This window comes from Rana temporaria, chromosome 5 (genome assembly GCF_905171775.1).
Source record: "Rana temporaria chromosome 5, aRanTem1.1, whole genome shotgun sequence".
Classification (NCBI taxonomy): Eukaryota; Metazoa; Chordata; class Amphibia; order Anura; family Ranidae; genus Rana; species Rana temporaria.
In genome coordinates, this window is record NC_053493.1 from 32,882,936 (window position 1) to 32,906,869 (window position 23,934).

General features: G+C 43.5%; 1 protein-coding gene across 2 annotated transcripts in view; it reads right to left on the minus strand.

Moving 5' to 3' along the window:
• HEPACAM2 (HEPACAM family member 2) overlaps nt 1–23,934 on the minus strand; it is a 169,872-nt gene that overhangs the window by 16,633 nt on the left and 129,305 nt on the right. Inside the window, exons 5-8 of one of the 2 annotated variants that reach the window (XM_040352338.1) lie at nt 11,924–12,049; nt 3,455–3,482; nt 3,083–3,118; nt 1,124–1,161 (exon numbers count right to left, since the gene is read on the minus strand). In XM_040352338.1, coding sequence (XP_040208272.1) covers nt 1,124–1,161; nt 3,083–3,118; nt 3,455–3,482; nt 11,924–12,049 — 228 coding nt within the window. The remainder of the gene's footprint in view (nt 1–1,123; nt 1,162–3,082; nt 3,119–3,454; nt 3,483–11,923; nt 12,050–23,934) is intronic. The other variant, XM_040352339.1, reaches the window with a different exon arrangement.

Sequence of the window (23,934 nt, forward strand, 5' to 3'; positions counted from 1 at the left end):
TTCCCATTCTCCCCCCCCCCCCCCCACCTCTTCTTGTTGATGACAAGGTCTGTCTTTGAACCATCTTGTTCCTCCATTCCTTTCTTTCTGAAGATTTTTCTTTGGTTTATTAATAATCAGTACTGAAGCCATGAGCTTTCTGGGTTCACTTACCCTACCAGGTTATAGCCAGGTCCGTCGCTACAGGACAGGCAAAACAAACAATTGCTTGGGGCCCCGAGCTGGCCTGGGGCCCCCAACTTCCCCTTTCTAGGCTGTAGTGTGGCCGAGCTCCTCTTCCTTCCTCATGGAGTCCTGTCAGTCCGGCCGGGTAACGGCAATGGTACAGGAGATTCAATTTCCTGTTCCCGGCCGGACTGACAGGAAGTGCACACTGAGTGCTCACTTCCCTTCAGTCTGGCCGGGAACACAGGAAACTAAATCTCCTGTACCCAGCCCGGGTACTATCTGATAGGGGACTGGGGACCCATAATGATAGAACACCGGACTGACAGGAGGAAAAGGAGCTCGGCCACGCTACAGCGGCTGCCTACAGGGAAGAAGGGGAGGTGAGAATAGAAAAACATAGGGACTAGGGAGGGGGGAGGAGTAGGGACATGGGTGTAAAAAATTATTGTAGCGCCAACGTAGGCTTTGCGTGCAGGGGGGGTGCTTGGGGGGCCCCATTTTACTTGGGGCCCCCAAATTCCTTCAAACAGCCCTGGTTATAGCACTACGCTTGCCTAGAATTTTAGAAATGATGTACCCTTAAGGCTTCCGATAAGTTACACTCTAGACTGATTTATACCAATATGTCTACTGTACTCTATGTGTAAATCTATGAGATATGGAGATTCTAGGACATCTCCGCTGTACAACCTCTACAGGTGCTGTCAGTATTTGCATTATTGATGTACTGTTTTTTTTGGTTTTTTTTCCTGACTGTAAAATTTGAAAATTGCAAAAAAGATTATACAGAAACAATATTCAGTGGCCCAAGTAAGTACCTAAGTAAGGAAAAGACAAACTGTTGTCTGCAGGGGTCCTAAAGGCTACATAATTGGTGCCAAACGGCCACAGGGATGTAAGCCTAAAATTCACCATTGAAGCCTAAAACTGCACAAACCGATCTCTGAGAACATACCTGAAAATATTGGCGTCCTTCTATACTCGGTGGAAGGCCTGAGGTGAGACAGAAATATAAGACATATTACAATGTTAGTGTGATGTAAGAAGGGAAAACACACTGGGGTCTTTTTGTCAAACATTAAAGGGACATTTCGCCCATCTGTGTACCAAGCCAAATGAGTGGAAATTTGCCCAATAGTCATCAAGTGAAGAGTGTATTCCATGGCCTTCAGCAACATCTATTCTTCATTAAGAAAATGTCTTTATTGTGATATTTACCTTGTAGGAACAGGGGAAATAAGGGGCAAAACCCCCTGCCTACCAGAACTTACCGGATCAGCACATCGGGCATCCCCACAAAAGAAAATATAGGAACCAACAGGTTCCAAACCCACGCAAACCAGCAACCAAAAAACAAACTAACAAACAACAACAAAGAGCCGCATGTTGCAAAGTGTAAAAAAACACCCACAACGTGAAAAAGAAACAAAGGAATCACGTTCCTATATCATATCATGAATCACCATACTGTGTTTCCCAGAAAATAAGCCCTACCCCAAAAATAAGACCTAGCGCGATTATTGGGGATGGCTGCAATATGAGTGAGCGAGTGAGTGAGAAACGTATATAGCTCAACACATGCGAACTGAATCGCCTCTGGGCGCTTAGTATCCGTTCCCTACTGACCTTTTGCCTTAAGAAAAGATGGGTTTTGAGTTTTTTTCTGAAGGCCAGGTGATTCACCGCCATTCGGATGCTGGTTGGTAGAGCGTTCCACAGTCTAGGTCCTTGGAGTGCAAATCTTTTTCTCCTTTGGACTTGTATCTGGCTTTGGGTATCTGGAGTTGATTTTGGTCGGTGGATCGGAGAACGCGATTGGGGTTGTGACTTTTTAATTTTTTGCATAGATATAAGCCCTACCCTGAAAATAAGCCCTACTAAAGTTAATGTTAAAAAATTATCCACTTTGTAAAACTTCCACACTGGTATAAGGTGCAGTGTGTCCCCCCCCCCCCCCCTGCAACGATCATGCAAAATACCCCATCCATAGCCTCCGCTGACCCGATGGAGGTCTTCTTCTCTTCACCTGGCTGACTTCTGCGGCCCCTCCCTCTGCAGTGCTCGGAGTGGGCTGATGTCAGCGGGAATCTTAGAGCACAGAAGAAGAGCTGAGGCAGGTTACATGATTGCCGAGAGCTGCTGTAAAAGGTACTTCTCATAAAACAGCCACAAAGGCAGACACACTGCACCCTACACCAACACAATCCTCCCCAAAAAAAGACTACATAATCTTAAAAGTACTTTAACCAAGATGTTTTTTGGGGGATTAAAATTATGTCAAGATACTGATACTAATAAGACATCCCCCGAAAATAAGCCCTAGGGTCTTTTTTGTGGCCAAAATTAGTAAATTAAGTCTGGTGAGTGCATAGTGTGTCTGTCTGCATGCGAGTGCAGAGGAACCTTTCCTATACTCACAGGACGTTTATTTATGTGTGGGATCTATACATGGACTTCACAATTTTTATGTATTTTTATAACTTAAATGAATATTTGTTTGTTCACTATGTTGATTCATGATATGTAGTTTATGATATAGAAGTGCGGTTCCTTTGTTTCGTTTTAATCCCCACAAAAGGAGTTGCTATCATTCAGCCCCCAATGCTATGCTGGTACTAGCCTGTATACCTTTCAGAATTGAAAGGTGCTTTGGGAGAGACACTGGTGCCCCTTGCTGATGGACACTGGGCTTTTCAGCACCCCTGCCACCAAGGAGGCAATACCAACAAATGGGGGCTTATGTACCTCCCATGGGGGGGGGGGCAAAACGATGGTCGCTCCGTCCTGAGTGAACTGGCTTTAGGGATCCTCATACCCCTAACCATTGCACTGTGCATGGGAGAAAAAATTATAATGCGAACAAACACACTAACACTTGTTATAAAATACTTTAGTTTGTTTGAATTATTTTTACCTTTCAGGGTCCGGCAATGTCTGAAGACATGAGCTTCTTATCAATTGATGGGAGAGGAGAAAATGAAGGAGCATGGGTAAATATTAGTAAAAATGTATTTTAAAAAAAATATTTTAAAACAGTATGTTTATGAACAATGAACTTCTCGTGCACACACTGGTACTGGTTATGGGTCTGAGAAATCCTTAAAAGCAGATCACCAGGGAGGGCGCAATTTGTCGGGACATCCCCCCTTATTGGCACGACCATTAGGGAACTCCTCTCAAAGCCCTTCTGCCCAAAAAGCCAAATGCCATCCGGGTGAGTTTTCTAGTGAATCCTTTATAAATAGACCCTTATTAGATAGAAGTAAAAAGTCTTTGGGAAAATTACCTTCTACTTTGAATCTTCCAGTGAATTGCTGAAAGAAATGGAAAAAAAAAACCATAAAAGTTTACATTATAACAGCACAATGTAGAAATACAGAGAGGGCCAGATCCACGTACATCCGCGCATATATAGGCCGGCGTAGCGCATCTCATTTACGCTACGCCGCCGCAACTTAGAGAGGCAAGTGCTGTATTCTCAAAGCACTTGCGTCCTAAGTAACGGCGGCGTAGCATAAATGTGCCGGCATAAGCCCGCCTAATTCAAATTGTGAAGAGGTGGGCGTGTTTTATGCTAATGAATCGTGACCCGACGTGATTGACGTTTTGAACGAACGGTGCATGCGCCGTCCGTGGGGTATCCCAGTGCCCAGGGCCGTTGTTAGGGGTGGGCTGGGGAGGCTGGAGCCCCGAATGGGTCGGTGAAAAGCCTTGGCTCGGCCATTAAGGCTTTCACTAATAGCCCCGAGTCCCGCCGAGCAGGAAACATTTTATTTACGACTCACGGCAAAATTAAACTTGGCGCGCCGCCGCCGCGCTGTAAACACGTGCACACGTCAGCGCATCACAGAGGCACAGCGCCTCCCACTCCACCGCCTGCCAATTGCTGCCGTTATCTGTTTTTTTCAGCCCTTCCGTCTGGTTGGCTGGTGAAACTGTCTGTCTCCCTCGATGTGGGAGTGGCGGGGAACACCAGCCAACCTGGCGGAAGGGCTGAAAAAAACAGATAACGGCAGCAATTGGCGGGCGGTGGAGTGGGAGGCGCTGTGCCTCTGTGATGCACTGACGTGTGCACGTGTTTACAGCGCGGCGGCGGCGCGCCAATTTAAATTTTCTCCAACTCTAGCTGCAAGGTAAGCAAACACTCTCCTGTACCACAGGGGAGAGAGAGACAGTGAGCAGCGCTGAGTAGAGAGCTGCTGAAGCTAACGTAAGTAAACTAGCAGGTGATTGTCCTCTGTTCAGAGCTGCTCACTGTCTCTCCATCTGCATGATTAATGTAGGAAAGGACAGAACTGGGGGGGTGTCTGTGTAAATCTAAAGGGGTCTAGTGGTGCAGAGTGTTGCTGTGTAGTGTAAAAGGGGTCCAGAGATGCTGTGTAATGTAAAAGGGGTCCAGAGATGCTGTGTAATGTAAAAGGGGTCCAGAGTGCTGTGTAATGTAAAAGGGGCTCAGAGGTGCAGGGTACTGTATAATGTAAAAGTGGACCTGAGCTGTGTAATGTAAAAGGGGTACAGAGGTGCGGTACTGTGTAATGTAAAATGGGTCCAGAGGTGCGGTGCTGTGTAATGTAAAAGGGGTCCAGAGATGCTGTGTAATGTAAAAGGGGTCCAGAGTGCTGTGTAATGTAAAAGGGGTCCAGAGGTGCAGGGTACTGTATAATGTAAAAGTGGACCTGAGCTGTGTAATGTAAAAGGGGTACAGAGGTGCGGTACTGTGTAATGTAAAATGGGTCCAGAGGTGCGGTGCTGTGTAATGTAAAAGGGGTCCAGAGATGCAGTAATGTGTAATGTAAAAGGGGTCCATGTATGACAGGCACACCAAGGCTGCCCGCCACACCACGCCACATCTCCACTCCCTGCTCGGCGGCTCTCCTCTCCTCCTTGGCTGAGGTAGGTGACGTCGGTGATTGTTTATGTATGTAGGTCAGGTCAGTGTAGTCATGTCAGGTCAGGTCAGTGATTGTGTATGTAGGTCAGTGTAGTGTAGTCAGGTCAGGTCAGTGTGGTCAGGTCAGTGTATGCAGGTCAGTGAGGTCAGGTCAGTGTAGTCATCCAAATTCTTCCCGTATTTGACCATATTTAAACAAAACCATGCCCCTTCAACCATTCTCACCCTTCCTGGTTCCAAACTTCAAGACTGTCCACACACAAGAGCCAGCTGAGAGTGAAGCCCAACCATAATACTCAGAACCCATTCACTATTGAGTGTAAGTAGAGCCAGGCGATTAAGAGGCATTTTTTGGTGTCTGGGAGAATTGTGGCCTGGTGCACCATCTATAATCATGTGCCTCCATCCCTAAATCTATACATACAAGTTTGCATTCCCCTGGGACTTTAAACGAAGCACATGACATCAAAGTAGTAAAAATCAATACACGCGATTACAAATGTATCAGTCTAATAATAAACAGATCTGATAGCAACGAAATACATATATAATACTGAAGAGCTGACGAGTAGCAGAAATGTAATATCCGCATGGATAGATTGCAATAAATTCATTCATAGTAAAAATAAATGGAAAAGTGACATCCAAGTGTCGTACATGACTGTAACAGAGCTCAACACGTTTCGTAGAACAACGTCCACTTCTTCAGGAGTGAATGCAGCTCTTCAGTATTATATATATATTTCATTGCTATCAGATTTGTTTATTATTGGACTAATACATTTGTTGTAATCATGCGTATTGACTTTTACTACTTTGATGTCATGTGCTTCATTTAACTGCTTGCCGACCGCGCACCGCCGTTCTACGTCGGCAAGCTGGCTCTCCTGGGCGAGAGCACGTCATTCTACGTCGGCTCTTTCAGCCGCCACTAGGGGCGCGCGCGTCCCCCACTCGCCCCCGACTCCCGTGCGTGTGCCCGGCGGGCGCGATCGCTGCCGGGCACACGCGATCGCTCGTTACAGAGCGGGGACCGGGATCTGTGTGTGTAAACACACAGCTCCCGGTCCTGTCAGCGGGGGAAATGCTGATTTTCTGTTCATACAATGTATGAACAGAGGATCAGTGTTTCCCCTAGTGAGGCCACCCCCCCCACAGTAAGAACACACCCAGGCATACTTAACCCCTTCCCCGCCCCCTAGTGTTAACCACTTCACTGCCAGTGGCATTTTTATAGTAATCCAATGCATTTTTATAGCACTGATCGCTATAAAAATGCCAATGGTCCCAAAAATGTGTCAAAAGTGTCCGAAGTGTCCGCCATAATGTCGCAATACCGAAAAAAAATCGCTGATCGCCGCCATTACTAGTAAAAAAAAAATATTAATAAAAATTACATAAAAATACCCCCTATTTTGTAAACGCTATAACTTTTGCGCAAACCAATCATAAACGCTTATTGCGATTTTTTTTTACGAAAAATAGGTAGAAGAATACGTATCGGCCTAAACTGAGGAAAAAAAATGTTTTCTTATATATTTTTGGGGGATATTTATTATGGCAAAAAGTAAAAAATATTATTTTTTTCAAAATTGTCGCTCTATTTTTGTTTATAGCGCAAAAAATAAAAACCGCAGAGGTGATCAAATACCACCAAAATAAAGCTCTATTTGTGGGAAAAAAAGGACGCCAATTTTGTTTGGGAGCCACGTCGCACGAAAGCGTCTGTTAAAGCGACGCAGTCCCGAATCGCAAAAAGTACTCTGGTCTTTGGGCAGCAATATGGTCCGGGGGTGAAGTGGTTAAAGTCCCAGGGGAATGCAAACATGTGTGTTTTTGGTGTGCATTTATGCGTGAATTTTCGTAAAGGTGCAGAAATTCATGTTTTTGGCCCACTAGAACAGGGGTACCTAAAAAATGCACATAAACATATGCTTTTAAGCATTTTCCAGACAGCCCAAGTCTATGGGGCTAAAACCACACAATTCTTTCCCAAAGAAGCTCACTTCCTTTTTTCAGGTTTCACGCAACAGACACCAAGCAACACAGTACTCGGGTGTGAAGGGACCCATTGAGAATAATTGGATTCTTCATCTGGAACATTGTCACACTTTTAGGAATCAAAGTACTGGGGCTCAGAGTAGGTCTAACAGTAAAGTTTTAACTGTGAATACTCGAGAAAAGGGGCTTTCTGATTCCTTTATACATCAAAGCAAGTATTACGCAATGACTCTTCTACTGGCACCAGCTTGCCATTTCCAGAATCCTTAAACATTCCCAATGAATGCCACTACCTTGCTGGCTGAAATGTTGCAAAATGTCACTCCTTATTCAGGGATGTACTGTATAATGACATAATAGGTGGGACTTTGCATGTACCTTGTGGGGTCTAATGAATGCCAAAACTAGTAAATTATAAAAATGAACAAATCTTTATTTTGTACATACATATAGTTTCATTAAATAAAAAAAAAGAAGAAGACAAAACATTTGTTAAAAAAATGGTTGCAATTTAGTTGTCCAGGGTATGATTAAAAGGGTTGTAAAGGTACAATTTTCTTTCCCTAAATAGCTTCCTTTACCTTAGTGCAGTCCTCCTTTACTTACCTCATCCTTCCATTTTGCTTTTAAATGTCCTTATTTCTTCTGAGAAATCCTCACTTCCTGTTCTTCTGTCTGTAACTCCACACAGTAATGCAAGGCTTTCTCCCTGGTGTGGAGTGTCGTGCTCGCCCCCTCCCTTGAGGGGGGGAGGGGGCAAGCAGGAGAGTCAGGACGCTCTCTATGTTGCAGATAGAGAAAGGAGCTGTGTGTTAGTGGGCGTCCTGACTCTCCTGCTCGCCCCCTCCTCCCTCAAGGGAGGGGGCGAGCACGACACTCCACACCAGGGAGAAAGACTCGCATTACTGTGTGGAGTTACAGACAGAAGAACAGGAAGTGAAGATTTCTCAGAAGAAATAAGGACATTTAAAAGCAAAATGGAAGGATGAGGTAAGTGAAGGAGGACTGCACTAAGGTAAAGGAAGCTATTTAGGGAATTTTCTTTTTACCTTTACAACCCCTTTAACCTGGCAGAGGAATTTCCTACGTGTTTCACAGGCTGACGCGCTTCATCAGGGCCTCGGATTATAACAAAATTATGTAAATACTGTAATGATATACAAATTAGTTATTAGCACACAAATTCATATCGATATAAATCGATATAAAAAAATGTATTGAATGTTCTAACAATATTATCTAGTAATAACACAATTGTTCTGTGTCTGTTTATAATAATAGTTTATACGATTTCCTGATTAGATCCCAATAAGAACCCAATGAAGCTTGTGGAATGCACCATGACAGAGTGTGGGAGGGAGGAAGAGGGCAAGCATCTGAAAACGCATTCATATGCAGCCTGTGCTGTAAATTTTGCACAAATTTAAATCAAGAAAAACATAAGAGGCAGTAGGTATTTAAGAATTCAAAGATTCGCCTGTAAGAAAATTGGCACCGGCCTGATGGAAATCAAGCCTGGGGAGCCCGTGTGGATTGGTTCCGCATGCCCCCAACAGAAAGAGGTTGTTCACATATAGTCATGAACAATTAAGTATTCAAGATGAGGGTGGTAATTACATCTAAAAAGAGCTGAGATCGATATAAGTATGAGGTCCCTACTCAAGGGAATGGGACAAGATGGAGGAGGAAAAAAAGAGCAGGAAAGGGGAAGGAAGGTGGTGGGGATGGAAAGAGTGAAGGATGGGAATAGTGAAGTATGAGTTGAAGGTCCTTTCCTTAATTAAGTAAGAGAATTAGGCAAACATCCCAACTTATGGGGCAAACAGAACATAAGAGAATAGATAATGTCACTGCGGGGACTCTGTTCATTGAATCAAGCTAAATGAAGGGAGCTTGAGATGGATCTGTATAGAGATCAATAAAAGGTTGTTTAAATAACTATAAGGCTTCATTTCCATGGAAGTTTTTGGACGTTTTTACAGACACTTTTCTGAGCGTTTTTTGCAGCTTAAAAACGGCTCTCCATGTTAGTCTATGGCCTCGTGCCCATCATGACGTTTTTGAGCTGTACATGGCTGAGCCATTTTTAAGCTGCAAAAAAAAAAAAACAGGACCAGTGCGTTCTGGAGCTCCAGCGTTAAAGCTGTAAAAACGCCAGACATTAAAAAACGCTCAAAAACGCGCAAAAACGCTACCGCTGCGTTTTTGAGCTCCAGCTCAAAAAAATAAATAAAAAAAATAAACACGGACAGGCGTTTTTAAGCTGTAAAAAAGGCTAAAAAAAGTGGCTGTAAAAACGTCCATGGAAATGAAGCCTAAGGCCCCGTACAGACGACCGAACATGTCTGCTGAAACTGGTCCGCAGACCAGTTTCAGCATACATGTTCGGTCGTGTGTAGGCCCGAGCGGGCAGGATTCCAGCAAACATTTGCCCGCCGGGCCTTTTCCCAGCGGGCAAATATTTCCGGACTTGTTTTAAAACAGCCCGCTGGAATCCTGTCCCCTCGGACATGTTCGGTCGTCTGTACAGACCTACCGTACATGTCCGAGCGCCCGCCATCCCTCGCATGTGTCGAATGACTTCGACGCATGCGTGGAAGCATTTAACTGGCAGGCCCGCCCACGTCGCCGCGTCATCGTCGCGGCGACGATGCGGACACGCCCCGCGTATTGTTTACGCGCGGATTTCTGTATGATGGTGAGTACAGCCACCATACAGAAATCCCCGGGCAGACATATACGGTTTCATCGTACATGTTTGCTCGTCAGTACCCGGCATAAGTCTCAAGGCAGATACACATGAGAGGGAAAAATTAGTGAACAGGTTTACAGCTATAACTGGGCTGTGCATGGAAATAATCCATACAAGGATCCAAAAGATTACAGCCTTTTACAAAGGGTTCCTCCATCTTGTCCCATTCCCTTGAGTAGGGACCTCATACTTATATCGATCTCAGCTGTTTTTAGGTGTAATTACCACCCTCATCTTGAATACTTAATTAGCCATGACTATATGTGAACAACCTCTTCCTGTTGAAGGCATGTGGAACCAATCCCCACGGGCTCCCAAGGCTTGATTTTCATCAGGCCGGTGCCAATTTTCTTACAGGTGAATCTTTGAATTTTTAAATACAGTTTAGCCTCGTACACACGATCAGTCCATCCGATGAGAACGGTCTGATGGACCGTTTTCATCGGTTAACTGATGAAGCTGACTGATGGTCCGTTGCGCCTACACACCATCAGTTAAAAAAACAATCGTGTCAGAACATGGTGACGTAAAACACGACGTGCTGAAAAAAACGAAGTTCAATGCTTCCAAGCATGCGTCGACTTGATTCTGAGCATGCGTGGATTTTTAACTGATGGTTGTGCCTACTAACGATCGTTTTTTTCCCATCGGTTAGGAATCCATCGGTTAAATTTAAAGCAAGTTGGCTTTTTTTTAACCGATGGTTAAATAACCTATGGGGCCCACACACGATCGGTTTTGACCAATGAAAACGGTGCATCAGACCGCTGTCCTCTGTTTAACCTATCGTGTGTACGAGGCCTAAAACCTTGGTTTGCGAGCATAATTAATTCCAGAAACATGCTTGTAATCCAAAGCACTTGTGTATCAAAGCATTTTTATTACAGGGTATAAAAGAGAAGAGAGGCACCTCTAAGTGTAACAATGAGTTGCTAAATGTTGTACCTTCATTAAATGTAACCATATTGCTACACTTAGAGGCGCCTCTCTTCTTTTTTATACTCAGTTGTGACATGACGCTACTCTTATATCAAGACATTGCTTGTATATCAAGTCAAAATTTATTAAAATTTATTAAAACATTTTACTTGCCTTGCAAACCAAGTTACTCTCAAACCAAGGTTTTACTGTACCTACTTCCTCTTATGTTTTTCTTGATTTAAATTTGTGCAAAATTTACAGCACAGGCTGCATATGTACGTGTTTTCAGATGCTTGCCCTTTTTCTCCCTCCCACACTCTGTCATGGTGCATACCACAAGCTTCATTGGGTTCTTATTGGGTTCTAATCTGTAAATCATATCAATTATTATCATAAACAGACACAGAACAATTGTGTTATTACTAGATAATATTGTTAGAACATTCAATTCATTTTTTAATATCAATATGAATTTGTGTGCCAATAACTCATTTGTATATCTATACAGTATTTACATAACTTGTGTTATAACCCGAGGCCCTGATGAAGCGAGTCAGACGTGAAACGCGTAGGCCATTTCTTTGGCGGGTTAATCATACCCTGGACAACTTAACTGTAACTGTATTTTTTAACAAATGTTTTGTCTTCTTCTCCTTTTTTTTTATGAAACTATAGCACACACATGCTTGTGTCTTTTTGCAACCATGCCTACTATGTAACCATATATTTACAGTTTGTGCAAAATAAAGATTTGTTTGTTTTTATATTTTGTTTGGCATTCATTAGACCCCACAAGGTACATGCAAAGCCCCACCTATTTTTTCGTTATACAGTACATGCTTCTTTCGGGATGGTACCTTGGTAGGGTCAAAAATTATCCCACACTCATCTACCATGTTTCCTTATTTTACTTATCCAGGGATCATCAAATGGAGCAGATCTTACTGGGTAGGCCAAGGAGGAATCCACGCCGTAGGAGAATCCACACCGCAGCATTCCTCTTGCTGGCTAGTTGTTGATAGTGTGTCAAAGTAACAAGGAAGATGTGCAGACCTATTTGCCCCTGCTAAAGGGAATGGGACTTGCCAAGGACAGTGGAAAGTAATTGGGTACATTTACAACCGAAAAGTGCACAATACGCAAAATTCTCGAAATATCTGACATCTGTGATTTTACACCTAGCCCCTTACCTCTGTGAAGTTGATATTTTTTCCATACAAAAAGTAGACATATTGACAGAATAATAAATAGTGACACTCCTGTAATGGCAGCCAGTGGCGATAATGAGCCTGTATCCTGGGAGAGCTTTTCTGCATCTGTAAAAAAAAGGGAAAATTATTTGTAAAAAAATATTACAAAAGGAATACTCATCAGAATTGTATTGTCTAGCTCTCCAAACCCCACCTGTAACTGAAATATCACTTCTTGATATTGAAACATCCCAAACCCACAGCACCACTCTAGACCTGCTCCTCTAAATTGTCTATGGACAGGTAGGGTATCAGCTTAAGAAAGCCTATCTTCGTTCATTGTGAAAGAGAATAGATGAATGAGAATGAGAGCTGCACTCCAATCCCTGCTCTTTCGATTCATTTTATTTTATCATCAACAATGTAGCTGCTCCTCACTCAAAAGCCACCACCCTTAAAGCATCTCACCATGAGTTGCTTGATTTCCTTGTGATCAAGCCATTGATGGCGAAACACGTTAGGGAGGGGCTGTTTTTTTAGGTGGAGACATCATGGTTGCAGCTAGATTATTGATGATTGAATAAAATGACTCGGAAGAGCAGAGATTGGCCTCTCATTCATCTACAGTATTCTCCAACACTTTTTGATGGACAGACCCTTTAAAACAGAGCAGAAGTACATTTTCTAATTATCTACAGACAAAACACAGTGAAGAGGAAGTGTATTATGTTCGGCCTTGGCGGAATTAATGCAGGTAACCCATTCAGCCTGATAAAGTGACATACGGTACAATGCATACATGAAGAAATACTGCCGGGGAATTACTGAGTCATGGAAACAATGTAAATATCCCTTTTCTCAGTTCCCCTTTCCCATCATAAGAAGCACTGGAAGGATCTCCGATCACAGAACATTAACAAACATTGAAGTGGACCTTGACACCCTCCCAGCTCTTACCCCCCCCTTTTTTTTGCCTGACCTCCACCCCCACTGCCATTATGGCCTAGGTGAGAATAACAAGTTGGCGCCTCCTGGAATATCTACATCATGGATATCCCAGGGGGCTGCAGAATTAGAACAAACAAGGGCTAGCGGGGAGGACTAGTGCACATCATTATGGGCTGGATGCCTGAACCCTTAGGACGGACATGGACAAGATGGCGGCACTGAACCTGGGCTGTTACACCTGAGCAGATACTTATCCATCCTGTAATACCATCAGGGAGGTGTGTGATTGGCCCCAAATTTATTTAGCTCTGATCTCACCATCATGGAGTCTGTCTGGGATTACTTGAAGAGACAGAATGATTTGGGGCATCCTACATCCACAGAAGATCTGTGGTTAGTTCTCCAAGATATGTGGAACAACCTACCTGAAGAGTTCCTTCAGAAAACTGTGTGCAAGTGAACCAAGAAGAATTGATGTGGTTTTGAAGGCAAAGGGTGGTCACACCAAATATTAATTTGATTTATATTTCTCCTCTGTTCATTTCATTTCAGTTTGCCAACTGATAAAAAGAAACTATTAAGGCTCCATTCACATTAGCGCGACTCCAAAGTCTCACAATTTCCAGTGCGACTTTGGAGCGCAACTTTGATGCAACTTTGATACACTTTAATTTGCACCAAATTGAATGAGTTGCATTGAAAGAATGGGCTGCGACTTGGACAAAGGGGTCCTGCGTGGCTCCAAAACATTGCACCACACAGTTTGTGATGTGATCTTTCTTCCATAAAAAAAAAACTTTGGACATAATTGAAGATTCTTGGTGTGCTGGCGAATATATACATTATACTGGATCTCTAAAGTCACATGACAAGTCGCACTCTATATATATATTGTATATATATACACTGGCCCGGATTCACAAAAAACTTACGCCGACGTATCTCGAGATACGCCGCGTAAGTGTAAATATGCGCCGACGTATCTGTCGACGTATCTTAGGCAGTTGTTTCGACGTGATTCTGAGCATGCGCACTGGGATGCGTCCACGGGACGGCGCATGCGCCGTACGTTATTCGTAACTTTATAACGCTCAGTCCTTCATTTACATGGGGTCACGCCTCATTAGCATGGCTCACGCCCACTTCCACCTACGCTGGCTTACGCTGTGGAAACCCAGCGTAGATTTGAGAGCGACTGGGGGCGAGTGCTTTGTGAATACTGTGCTTGCCTCTGTGCGCTGCGTCGGCATAGCGTATATTTGATACGCTACGCCGGCATAAATATGCACCAATGTATGTGAATCCGGGCCATAGTCTATAATACAGCAGCACTCCTTCTAACAAAGCGAGAGTCAAATATCATTCAACATATAGTTGTAACAAGCATAAAGTGCAAGTAATCATAATACTGAAATGTTATAAATGCCTTCTCCTGCCCTTGTATATTGTATATGATCATAATATTACGGTAGGTTTCCTATTTAGTAATAAGGTTCCTGGGTTCGGTTTGGGGCAGGTTTGGCAAATATGACTAAAGTTCAGATGCCGAATGCAAACTGCAGGTCAATAGGAGTGAGGAAGAGGAGAGAAATGTTAAAAAACAGTAACGGCCATTTCCTAGTCTAATGCCGCGTACACATGATCCGACATTCCGACAACAAAACCGTGGATTTTTTTTCCGACGGATGTTCACTCAAACTTGTTTTGCATACACACGGTCACACAAATGTCGGAAATTGCAAACGTCAAGAAATTCCGACAGCAAATGTCCGATGGAGCCTACACACGGTCGGATTTTCCGACAACAAGCTCACATCGAACATTTGTTGTCGGAAATTCCGATCGTGTGCATGGCATAATAGGCAAGGGATTATCACACAAATGGCAGGAAGGGTTAAGCTCTGCCCTGGAGAACATCTATTAAAGCATACAATTGAGCTGAGTAACAATAATAGTAATGCATAAATTAAAACATTAAAAATGCAAAATGTTGCATTTGCTTTAAATAACATGTCCTGACCCTGCCTGTGAAGTGCGACAGTTAAAATTGTCCGATGTGTCCGCCATTAAGTCGCAGTCATGATAAAAATCGCAGATCGCCGCCATTACTAGTAAAAAAAAAGAAATATAATAAAAATGCCATAAAATTCTATCATTTATTAGAAACCCACTATTCTACCCAGCCTGCACATTCCCTAATTCATTTAAAAAATGGATTTCCTCTGACATAACTCAACTCTGTGATATGTCAACATCTACCTCACTTAAAACATTTCCTGAACTATGTGATAGACATCAACTCCCCCAATCAGAACTTTTTCGATATCTGCAGATCAAAAACTTTTTCATGCCATAAATACAAAATATGTGTAAACTCGATGAACTCACGCAATTTGAACGTATATGTAAACGCGAACCTCACTCTAAGGGTCTCATATCAATAATATATAAACACCTTATTACTTTGCCTACCGCAGATCCACCATCATACGTGGAAAAATGGGAGAGAGACCTTGGACTTCAGTTGGAATCATCTGATTGGGATAAAATTTGGACCACTACAAAATCATCTTCACAAAATATAATAGCTCTAGAGACAAATTATAAAGTACTTTTGCGCTGGTACTTGGTTCCTGTCAGAATTGCGAAATATATTCTGCAATACTCCCCACTCTGCTTCCGTGGCTTTGGTGAACTAGGATCACATATACACATATTTTGGGAATGTCCGGTTACAAAATGTTTTTGGAAAGAGGTTTTTCTAATCCTCTCCACCTTATTCAAAAAAACAATCAAACCTGACCCTTCAATTGCACTACTAAATCTAAAACCGACTTCTATTTCCCACACTCAATTCAAACTCCTTCTACAAATCACTACGGCAGCAAAGCAGACAATCGCCAAAGCGTGGAAAACCCCAACATTAATGATCTCAGAAACCAAAACCAGAATAAACCAAGCCATGACCCACTCAAAAACGGAAGCCATTACCAATGATAATATTGCAAAATTTGAAAAAATCTGGAATCCTTGGGTGACTCATTTTTTCCCTCCCAACTTTGACATCACATTATTAATACCTTGGTAACATAACTACTAATAGCTATTTAATATGCTAATAGCATAAGACAAACATAATAAGATACCCCGGGGACCCTTTTGACCTTTTCTATCTTATCTACGTACTATCTTTATTTTTTTTCTCTTCTTCTTCCCCTTCCCTCTATTCTATCTTGCCTCTTTAGTTTTTTTTTTTTTTTTTTTCTTTCTTAGCATATATTGTTATTATATGCAAAAATGGTAGCAGCATTACTTTTTTTTTTATGTTTTTATTTATCAGTATATTTCAGCTTTAGAGCTCCATTGAAACAGTACAAACCTAATGTCTATACAATAAATCCCTGTTTATCTTCATTATATATTACCCCAACATTATACAAGGTCTAGAAATTATGACCCTTAATTTTTTTCTTTATGTATTCTCATATTACCTTACACTGTTAATATATTACTATATCTGGTTTTTAATTACTAAATTCAACACTAAGCATATATTTTAGCAAGTCTCCAGATAATGGTCAACATATGTTAAACTCAAATTACTGTATTTTTTTTTCTTTTGTTGTTGCCTTCTAAAAAACACTGGAGCTTGATGTAAATATCTAACTTGTGTTCTCCTTAACTGCTACTATATATAATGTCTATGTTTATTGACAATATATGCTTGTAATTTTGAAAACGTAATAAAAAAAAAAAAATGCCATAAAAGTATCCCCTATTTTGTAGACGCTATAACTTTGGCGCAAACCAATCAATAAACACTTACTGTGATTTTTTTTTTACCAAAAATATGTAGAAGAATACATATCGGTCTAAACTAAGGAAAAAAGGGCCATATGGTCAAAAGAGATACGACGGCGTATCTACTGATACGCCGTCGTATCCCTGTTTCTATCTTTGGAACTGATCCACAGAATCAGTTTCCAAGAGATAGACAGAAGATCCGACATGTGTAATTGAATTACACTGTCGGATCTTAAGGATGCAATTCTAGGCCGGCCGCTAGGTGGCAAGGCCATTGCGGCCGGCGTAGAATATGCAAATAAACACTTACGGCGATCCACGAATGCTCCGAAGGTCCCGTCGCTCTAAATCTACGTCGTTTACGTTGAGTTACGCCGTGTAAAAATAGGGCTGAGTCCTATTTGACTAAGCCCTATTAAGTATGGCCATCGTTCCCGCGTCGAAAATTCAAACTCTACGTCGTTTGCGTAAGACGTCCGTGAATGGCGCTGGACGCCATTTACGTTACCGTCTAAGCAAATGACGTCGGAGCGACGTCTGTTAGCGCAATGCACGTCGGGTAAGTTACCCGACGGAGCATGCGCAGTACGTCCGGCGCGGGAGCGCGCCTAATTTAAATGGGACTCGCCCCATTAGATTCGGCACGCCTTGCGCCGGACACATTTAAGTTACACCGCCGCAAATTTCAAGGTAAGTGCTTTGTGGATCGGGCACTAACTTGGACAATTTGTGGCAGTGTAACTTAAATGGGAAAAGTTAAGTTACGCCCGATATTTGTGGATCTGGCCCAAAATGTTTTAGATATACCTTTGGGGATATTTATTATAGCAAAAAGTAAAAAATATAGCTTTTTCGTTTATAGAGCAAAAAATAAAAACCGCAGAGGTGATCAAATACCACCAAAAGAAAGTTCTATTTGTTGGAAAAAAAGGACGTCAATTTTGTTTGGGAGCCACGTCGCACGACCGCGCAATTGTCAGTTAAAGCGGCGCAGTGCCGAATCGCAAAAAGTGCTCTGGTCTTTGGCCAGCCAAATGGTCCGGGGCTGAAGTGGTTAAAGAATTTTACTGAAAATAATTTTATAGAGGGTTGGAAAAAAAATATCACCTGGGTGTCAAAATATGCTGGATACGCCGCACAACATTATTTTAATTAAAAACTTTCTTCAGCTCGATCACGCTAATACACCATGAGCTGTAGGTATAATCACTTTTAGCGGGGGGGGGGGGGGGGGTCGGGTTACCAGATAATTATTTCAAGGGGTAGAAAGGTTGAGATTGATAAACTGCTCTATCCTAGCAAATCAACATGACATGGACTACTTCTAGTTCTCATGGACTTGTCTACAGCTTTCAGCCATTCATGATGGCGGTTTCATGATTTATAATGCTGAGTGATTGATAATCATGTAAGCCTCTATGGTAGTCAGAGCGTCTGGTGATGAATATTATTTTATTGTTTGCAGTACTCCAGTTTTTTTATATGTAAGGTCCCATTGTTCAGCTGTCACTCCGCACTGTACTCTGCTGCTGTGTATTGATACTGTGTCACTGTCAGCAAACAGCTACCGACGCTCCTGTTTACCTTAATAATAAATGAGTGTACACGCCATTCCTGACAGACCGGTCTGCTCGGGTGAGGAAAACACCACTGACACCGGGGCACTGGGAAATACTTCATAGTGGATAATATATATATGTTTACCATTCAGGTCAGGGCTTGCTTTCTGCTTGTTTATATACATACATTGGATGTATATATATTACTGTGTGTATATATATATATCTATATTGTATACACACACGCACATTGTATATATATTGTATACACACAAACACGCACATTGTACAGTATATATATTGTATACACACAAACACGCACATTGTACAGTATATATATTGTATACACACAAACACACATTGTATATATATTGTATACACACATGCACATTGTATATACAGTACAGACCAAAAGTTTGGACACACCTTCTCATTCAAAGAGTTTTCTTTATTTTCATGACTATGAAAATTGTAGATTCACACTGAAGGCATCACAACTATGAAGTAACACATGTGGAATTATACATAACAAAAAAGTGTGAAACAACTGAAAATATATTTCATATTCTAGGTTCTTCAAAGTAGCCACCTTTTGCTTTGATTACTGCTTGGCACACTCTTGGCATTCTCTTGATGAGCTTCAAGTGGTAGTCACCTGGCGCAGCACCCCATCACTCTCCTTCTTGGTCAAATAGCCCTTACACAGCCTGGAGGTGTGTTTGGGGTCATTGTCCTGTTGAAAAATAAATGATGGTCCAACTAAACGCAAACCGGATGGAATAGCATGCCGCTGCAAGATGCTGTGGTAGCCATGCTGGTTCAGTATGCCTTCAATTTTGATTAAATCCCCAACAGTGTCACCAGCAAAGCACCCCCACACCATCACACCTCCTCCTCCATGCTTCACGGTGGGAACCAGGCATGTAGAGTCCATCCGTTCACCTTTTCTGCGTTGCACAAAGACACGGGGGTTGGAACCAAAGATCTCAAGTTTGGACTCATCAGACCAAAGCACAGATTTCCACTGGTCTAATGTCCATTCCTTGTGTTCTTTAGCCCAAACAAGTCTCTTCTGCTTGTTGCCTTTCTTTAGCAGTGGTTTCCTAGCAGATATTCTACCATGAAGGCCTGATTCACACAGTCTCCTCTTACCAGTTCTAGAGATGTGTCTGCTGCAAAAGGTGGCTACTTTGAAGAACCTAGAATATGAAATATATTTTTAGTTGTTTCACACTTTTTTGTTATGTATAATTCCACATGTGTTAATTCATAGTTTTGATGCCTTCAGTGTGAATCTACAATTTTCATAGTCATGAAAATAAAGAAAACTCTGAATGAGAAGGTGTGTCCAAACTTTTGGTCTGTACTGTATATTGTATACACACACACATTGTATATATATTGTATACACACACACATTGTATATATATTGTATACACACACACATTGTATATATATTGTATACACACACATTGTATATATATTGTACACACACACACACATTGTATATATATATTGTATACACACACACACATTGTATATATATTGTATACACACACGCACATTGTATATGATTGAGCTGAGAGCTGATTGAAGGGAAGAAACTCACCCCCTTCGCACAGCACACAGGGACAGAGCTGAGGCTGTCAATCTGCTAGAACCTTAGGTTGTAAGCTCCTTGAGGGTAGGGACTAATGTGAATGTACAATGTATATGTAAAGCGCTGCGTAAATTGACAGCGCTATACAAGCATATGAAATAAAAATAAAATAAATAAACTCCTCCCTCCCCTATCACCATTTTTCTTTTGGTGTCAGGAAAACTTGTCAGAAGTGACTCATGCTAATAGCAGAGAAATAAGGCAGCAGAGAGAAATTACACTTATCGTATATACTCGAGTATATAAGCCGAGTTTTTCAGCACATTTTTTTGTGCTAAAAATGCCCCCCTTGGCTTATACTCGAGTCACCTTTTTGCGCCTGATCTCCCAGAATTTGGGGACCTGGTACCAGCCTGGACCTCAAACATGTAGCCCCACTCTTTCTCTACAAGTGTGCAAAGTTTGCTATCTAGGGGACCTACGGCCGGGGAGCACCGATTTTTCAAAGCCGGGTACCCCTTTCATAGACTCCCATGTTAAACCGTAATTTCTAAGGTGATTTTGGGGACCCGGTACTGGCCGGTCGTAGGTCCCCTGGACCCGGACCTTGGCACACATGTACCCCCACTCCTCCTCTATAAGTGTGCAAAGTTTGTTGTCTGCGGCACCTACGGCTGGGGAGCACTGTTTTTTCAAATCCGGGCACCTCTTCCATAGACTCCCATGTTAAACGTCAATCTAGTCATGGGCACAGTGAGGCATGGGCACAGTAAGGCATTGGCACAGTGAGGCATGGGCACAGTGAGGCATGCACATGGACACAGTGAGGCAAAGTGAGGCACAGTGAGGCATGCAGATGGACACCCTAGGCTTATACTTGAGTCAATACATTTTCCAATTTTTTTGTGGTAAAATTAGGTGCCTCGGCTTGTATTCGGGTCGGCTTATGCTCAAATATATACGGTAGTGCTCTGGACTGAGACACGTAAACACTATAGATGAATATGCTTTGTTCATATTTCATGTAAATCCAACTGAGACTGATATTTCCATGTAAGTTGGGACCCAGCAGGACGAATCATTGACTGTTTTTTTTTCTCTAAGGTCCTCTGGTATTTTTTTTTTTTTTTTTTTATGTCTGCCTTCCAAATCCCGACTCCTCCAATACACCTCGGCCACCATTCCAATCTCACCAGGCTGTACACTGCACAGCGGCCACCATTCCAATCTCACCAGGCTGTACACTGCACAGCGGCCACCATTCCAATCTCACCAGGCTGTACACTGCACAGCGGCCACCATTCCAATCTCACCAGGCTGTACACTGCACAGCGGCCACCATTCCATTCTCACCAGGATGTACACTGCACAGCGGCCACCATTCCAATCTCACCAGGCTGTACACTGCACAGTGGCCCCCATTCCAATCTCACCAGGCTGTACACTGCACAGCGGCCACCATTCCAATCTCACCAGGCTGTACACTGCACAGCGGCCACCATTCCAATCTCACCAGGCTGTACACTGCACAGCGGCCACCATTCCAATCTCACCAGGCTGTACACTGCACAGCGGTCACCATTCCAATCTCACCATGCTGTACACTGCACAGCGGCCACCATTCCAATCTCACCATGCTGTACACTGCACAGCGGCCACCATTCCAATCTCACCAGGCTGTACACTGCACAGCGGCCACCATTCCAATCTCACCAGGCTGTACACTGCACAGCGGCCACCATTCCAATCTCACCAGGCTGTACACTGCACAGCGGCCACCATTCCAATCTGCCCAGGCTGTACACTGCACAGCGGCCACCATTCCAATCTCACCAGGCTGTACACTGCACAATGAGGTCAAGTGACGATCTACGGTGAGGATTTTCCGAACACAAATGGAATACCAGTTGTTTTAATTAAAGCCAGGCATGTAAATGCAGATAGCGTAGGTGGAGTACATGGAGGGCCCTTGTAGAGGAGCCGGGAATGACCTGACAGATGGTTGGAGTAAAACTGTAAAAACTCATGTGCCGTGTTATTTCCCTTCAGACGCTCTGTTTACTTACTATAATAAATGCATTAGACTTATTATAGCCTTGTTTTATTAGTGGTTTCTTGTTGACACAAAATAACGCCTGTGTATAACATCAATAGCGCAATCAGAGCAGAAAATTCTTCAGGTTTTGCAAACACGTCTTGTTGGGAAGCCAATCCCCTCCCACCAAAGGGCAGTCGGGTTAAATGCCAACTTTTACCGCGCGATGTGCCAGTTATCGGTGGACCTGAGAGATTTCAATCACCTGCGTCTTGTATATTTTGAGATCTATGAATTTTCCTTGAAGTGTCTCCTCTCACCAGAACATAGTAGGTTGTCATGCTAGCCGCTATCACAGTTGGAGTCAGCGTTTGTTTATTAAAGTGGTATTCAACCCAAAACCAAAACTGTATTATATTGCAGCTTACCAATCATTAGAAGTGGCGGCTGCATCTTTTCCTTGGCTTTTCCCCTCTGTTCTAACCTGGTGATCTGGCCTGTAACAAGGTGTTCTATCAGGTTGAGGGCAGGACTCTGTGCAGGCCAGTCAAGTTCCCCCACCCCAAACACACTCATCCGTGTTTTTATGGACCTTGCTTTGAGCACTGGTGCGCAGTCATGTTGGGACAGGAACAGTGGTGGTGCGTCCAAAAAGGGCACGTGGGCGCCGCCCCCTCTCTCCTGGCACTGCTTCATTGCATGAATCTATCTCTGGTCGCCGCTGACACTCCCTATTCCGGTGTTCGGACCCTTTTCGGGCACCTGATTTACAGTAACGGGGGTGTTTTTTGGAAGCACCTGATTAGAGCTGCAGGCTCTAATAAGACTCCTTTCACACTGAGGAGTTTTTCAGGCGGTACAGTGCTAAAAATAGCGCTGCTATACCGCCTGAAAAACTCCCACCCAGCAACCACAATGTGAAAGCCCGAGGGCTTGTCCTGCACTGGCAGGAGAGAAAAAAATCTCCTGCAAGCAGCATCTTTGAAGCGGTGAGAGGAGCGGTATGTATACCACTCCTTCACCACTCCTTCCCATTTAAAACAATGGGAAACGGCGGTAATACCGCCCGAAATGCGCTTCTGCAGAGGCGCATTGTGGGCGGTATTAACCCTTTATCGGCCGCTAGCGGGGTTAATACCGCACCGCTAGCGGCCGAATCCCACAGCAATTACGACAGTATATCGCTGCTATACCGCCACCGCGGCTCCCGCCCCAGTGTGAAAGGGGCCTTAGCATCCAAAAAGGTGAACAGCGGGCGCCATGCTGGGCGCTCGCTGTTCACTCAGCGTTGTGTTAGGAAAGCAAAGGAATTTGCTTTGCTAACACTGAACCGCCTCTCATCCAATCAGGTGCTTGGGTCTGTTACCTGTCATCTGATTGGCTGAAACAACAGGCGCTGTAATTGGACGCCTGATAGAGAGAACGGGAGAAGACATCGAGGAGCGTGGAGGACACCACCGTGACCCGCTGCGAGACAGGTAAGTGCCGGGGCGATGCACACTGGCAGCATTTGATGGGGCACAGTAGCAGCAACTGATGGCACAGTGGCTGCATTTGATGGGCACAGTGGCTCCGTTTGATGGCACAGTGGCTGCGCTTGATGGACACAGTAGCTGCGTTTGATGGCGACAGTGGCTGCGTTTGATGGCGACAGTGGCTGCGTTTGATGGGCACAGTGGCTGCGTTTGATGGCGACAGTGGCTGCGTTTGATGGCGACAGTGGCTGCGTTTGATGGCGACAGTGGCTGCGTTTGATGGGCACAGTGGCTGTGTTTGATGGGCACAGTGGATGCGCTTGATGGCACAGTGGCTGCATTTGATGGCACAGTGGCTCCGTTTGATGGCACAGTGGCTGCGCTTGATGGACACAGTAGCTGCGTTTAATGGCGACAGTGGCTGCGTTTGATGGCGACAGTGGCTGCGTTTGATGGCGACAGTGGCTGTGTTTGATGGCACAGTGGCTGTGTTTGGGCACAGTGGCTGCAATTGATGTTTTTTTTTTTTCAGTTTGTTTGCGCCCCCCTAAAAATTTTGAGCACCAGTTGCCACTGCACAGGAAGGGGCC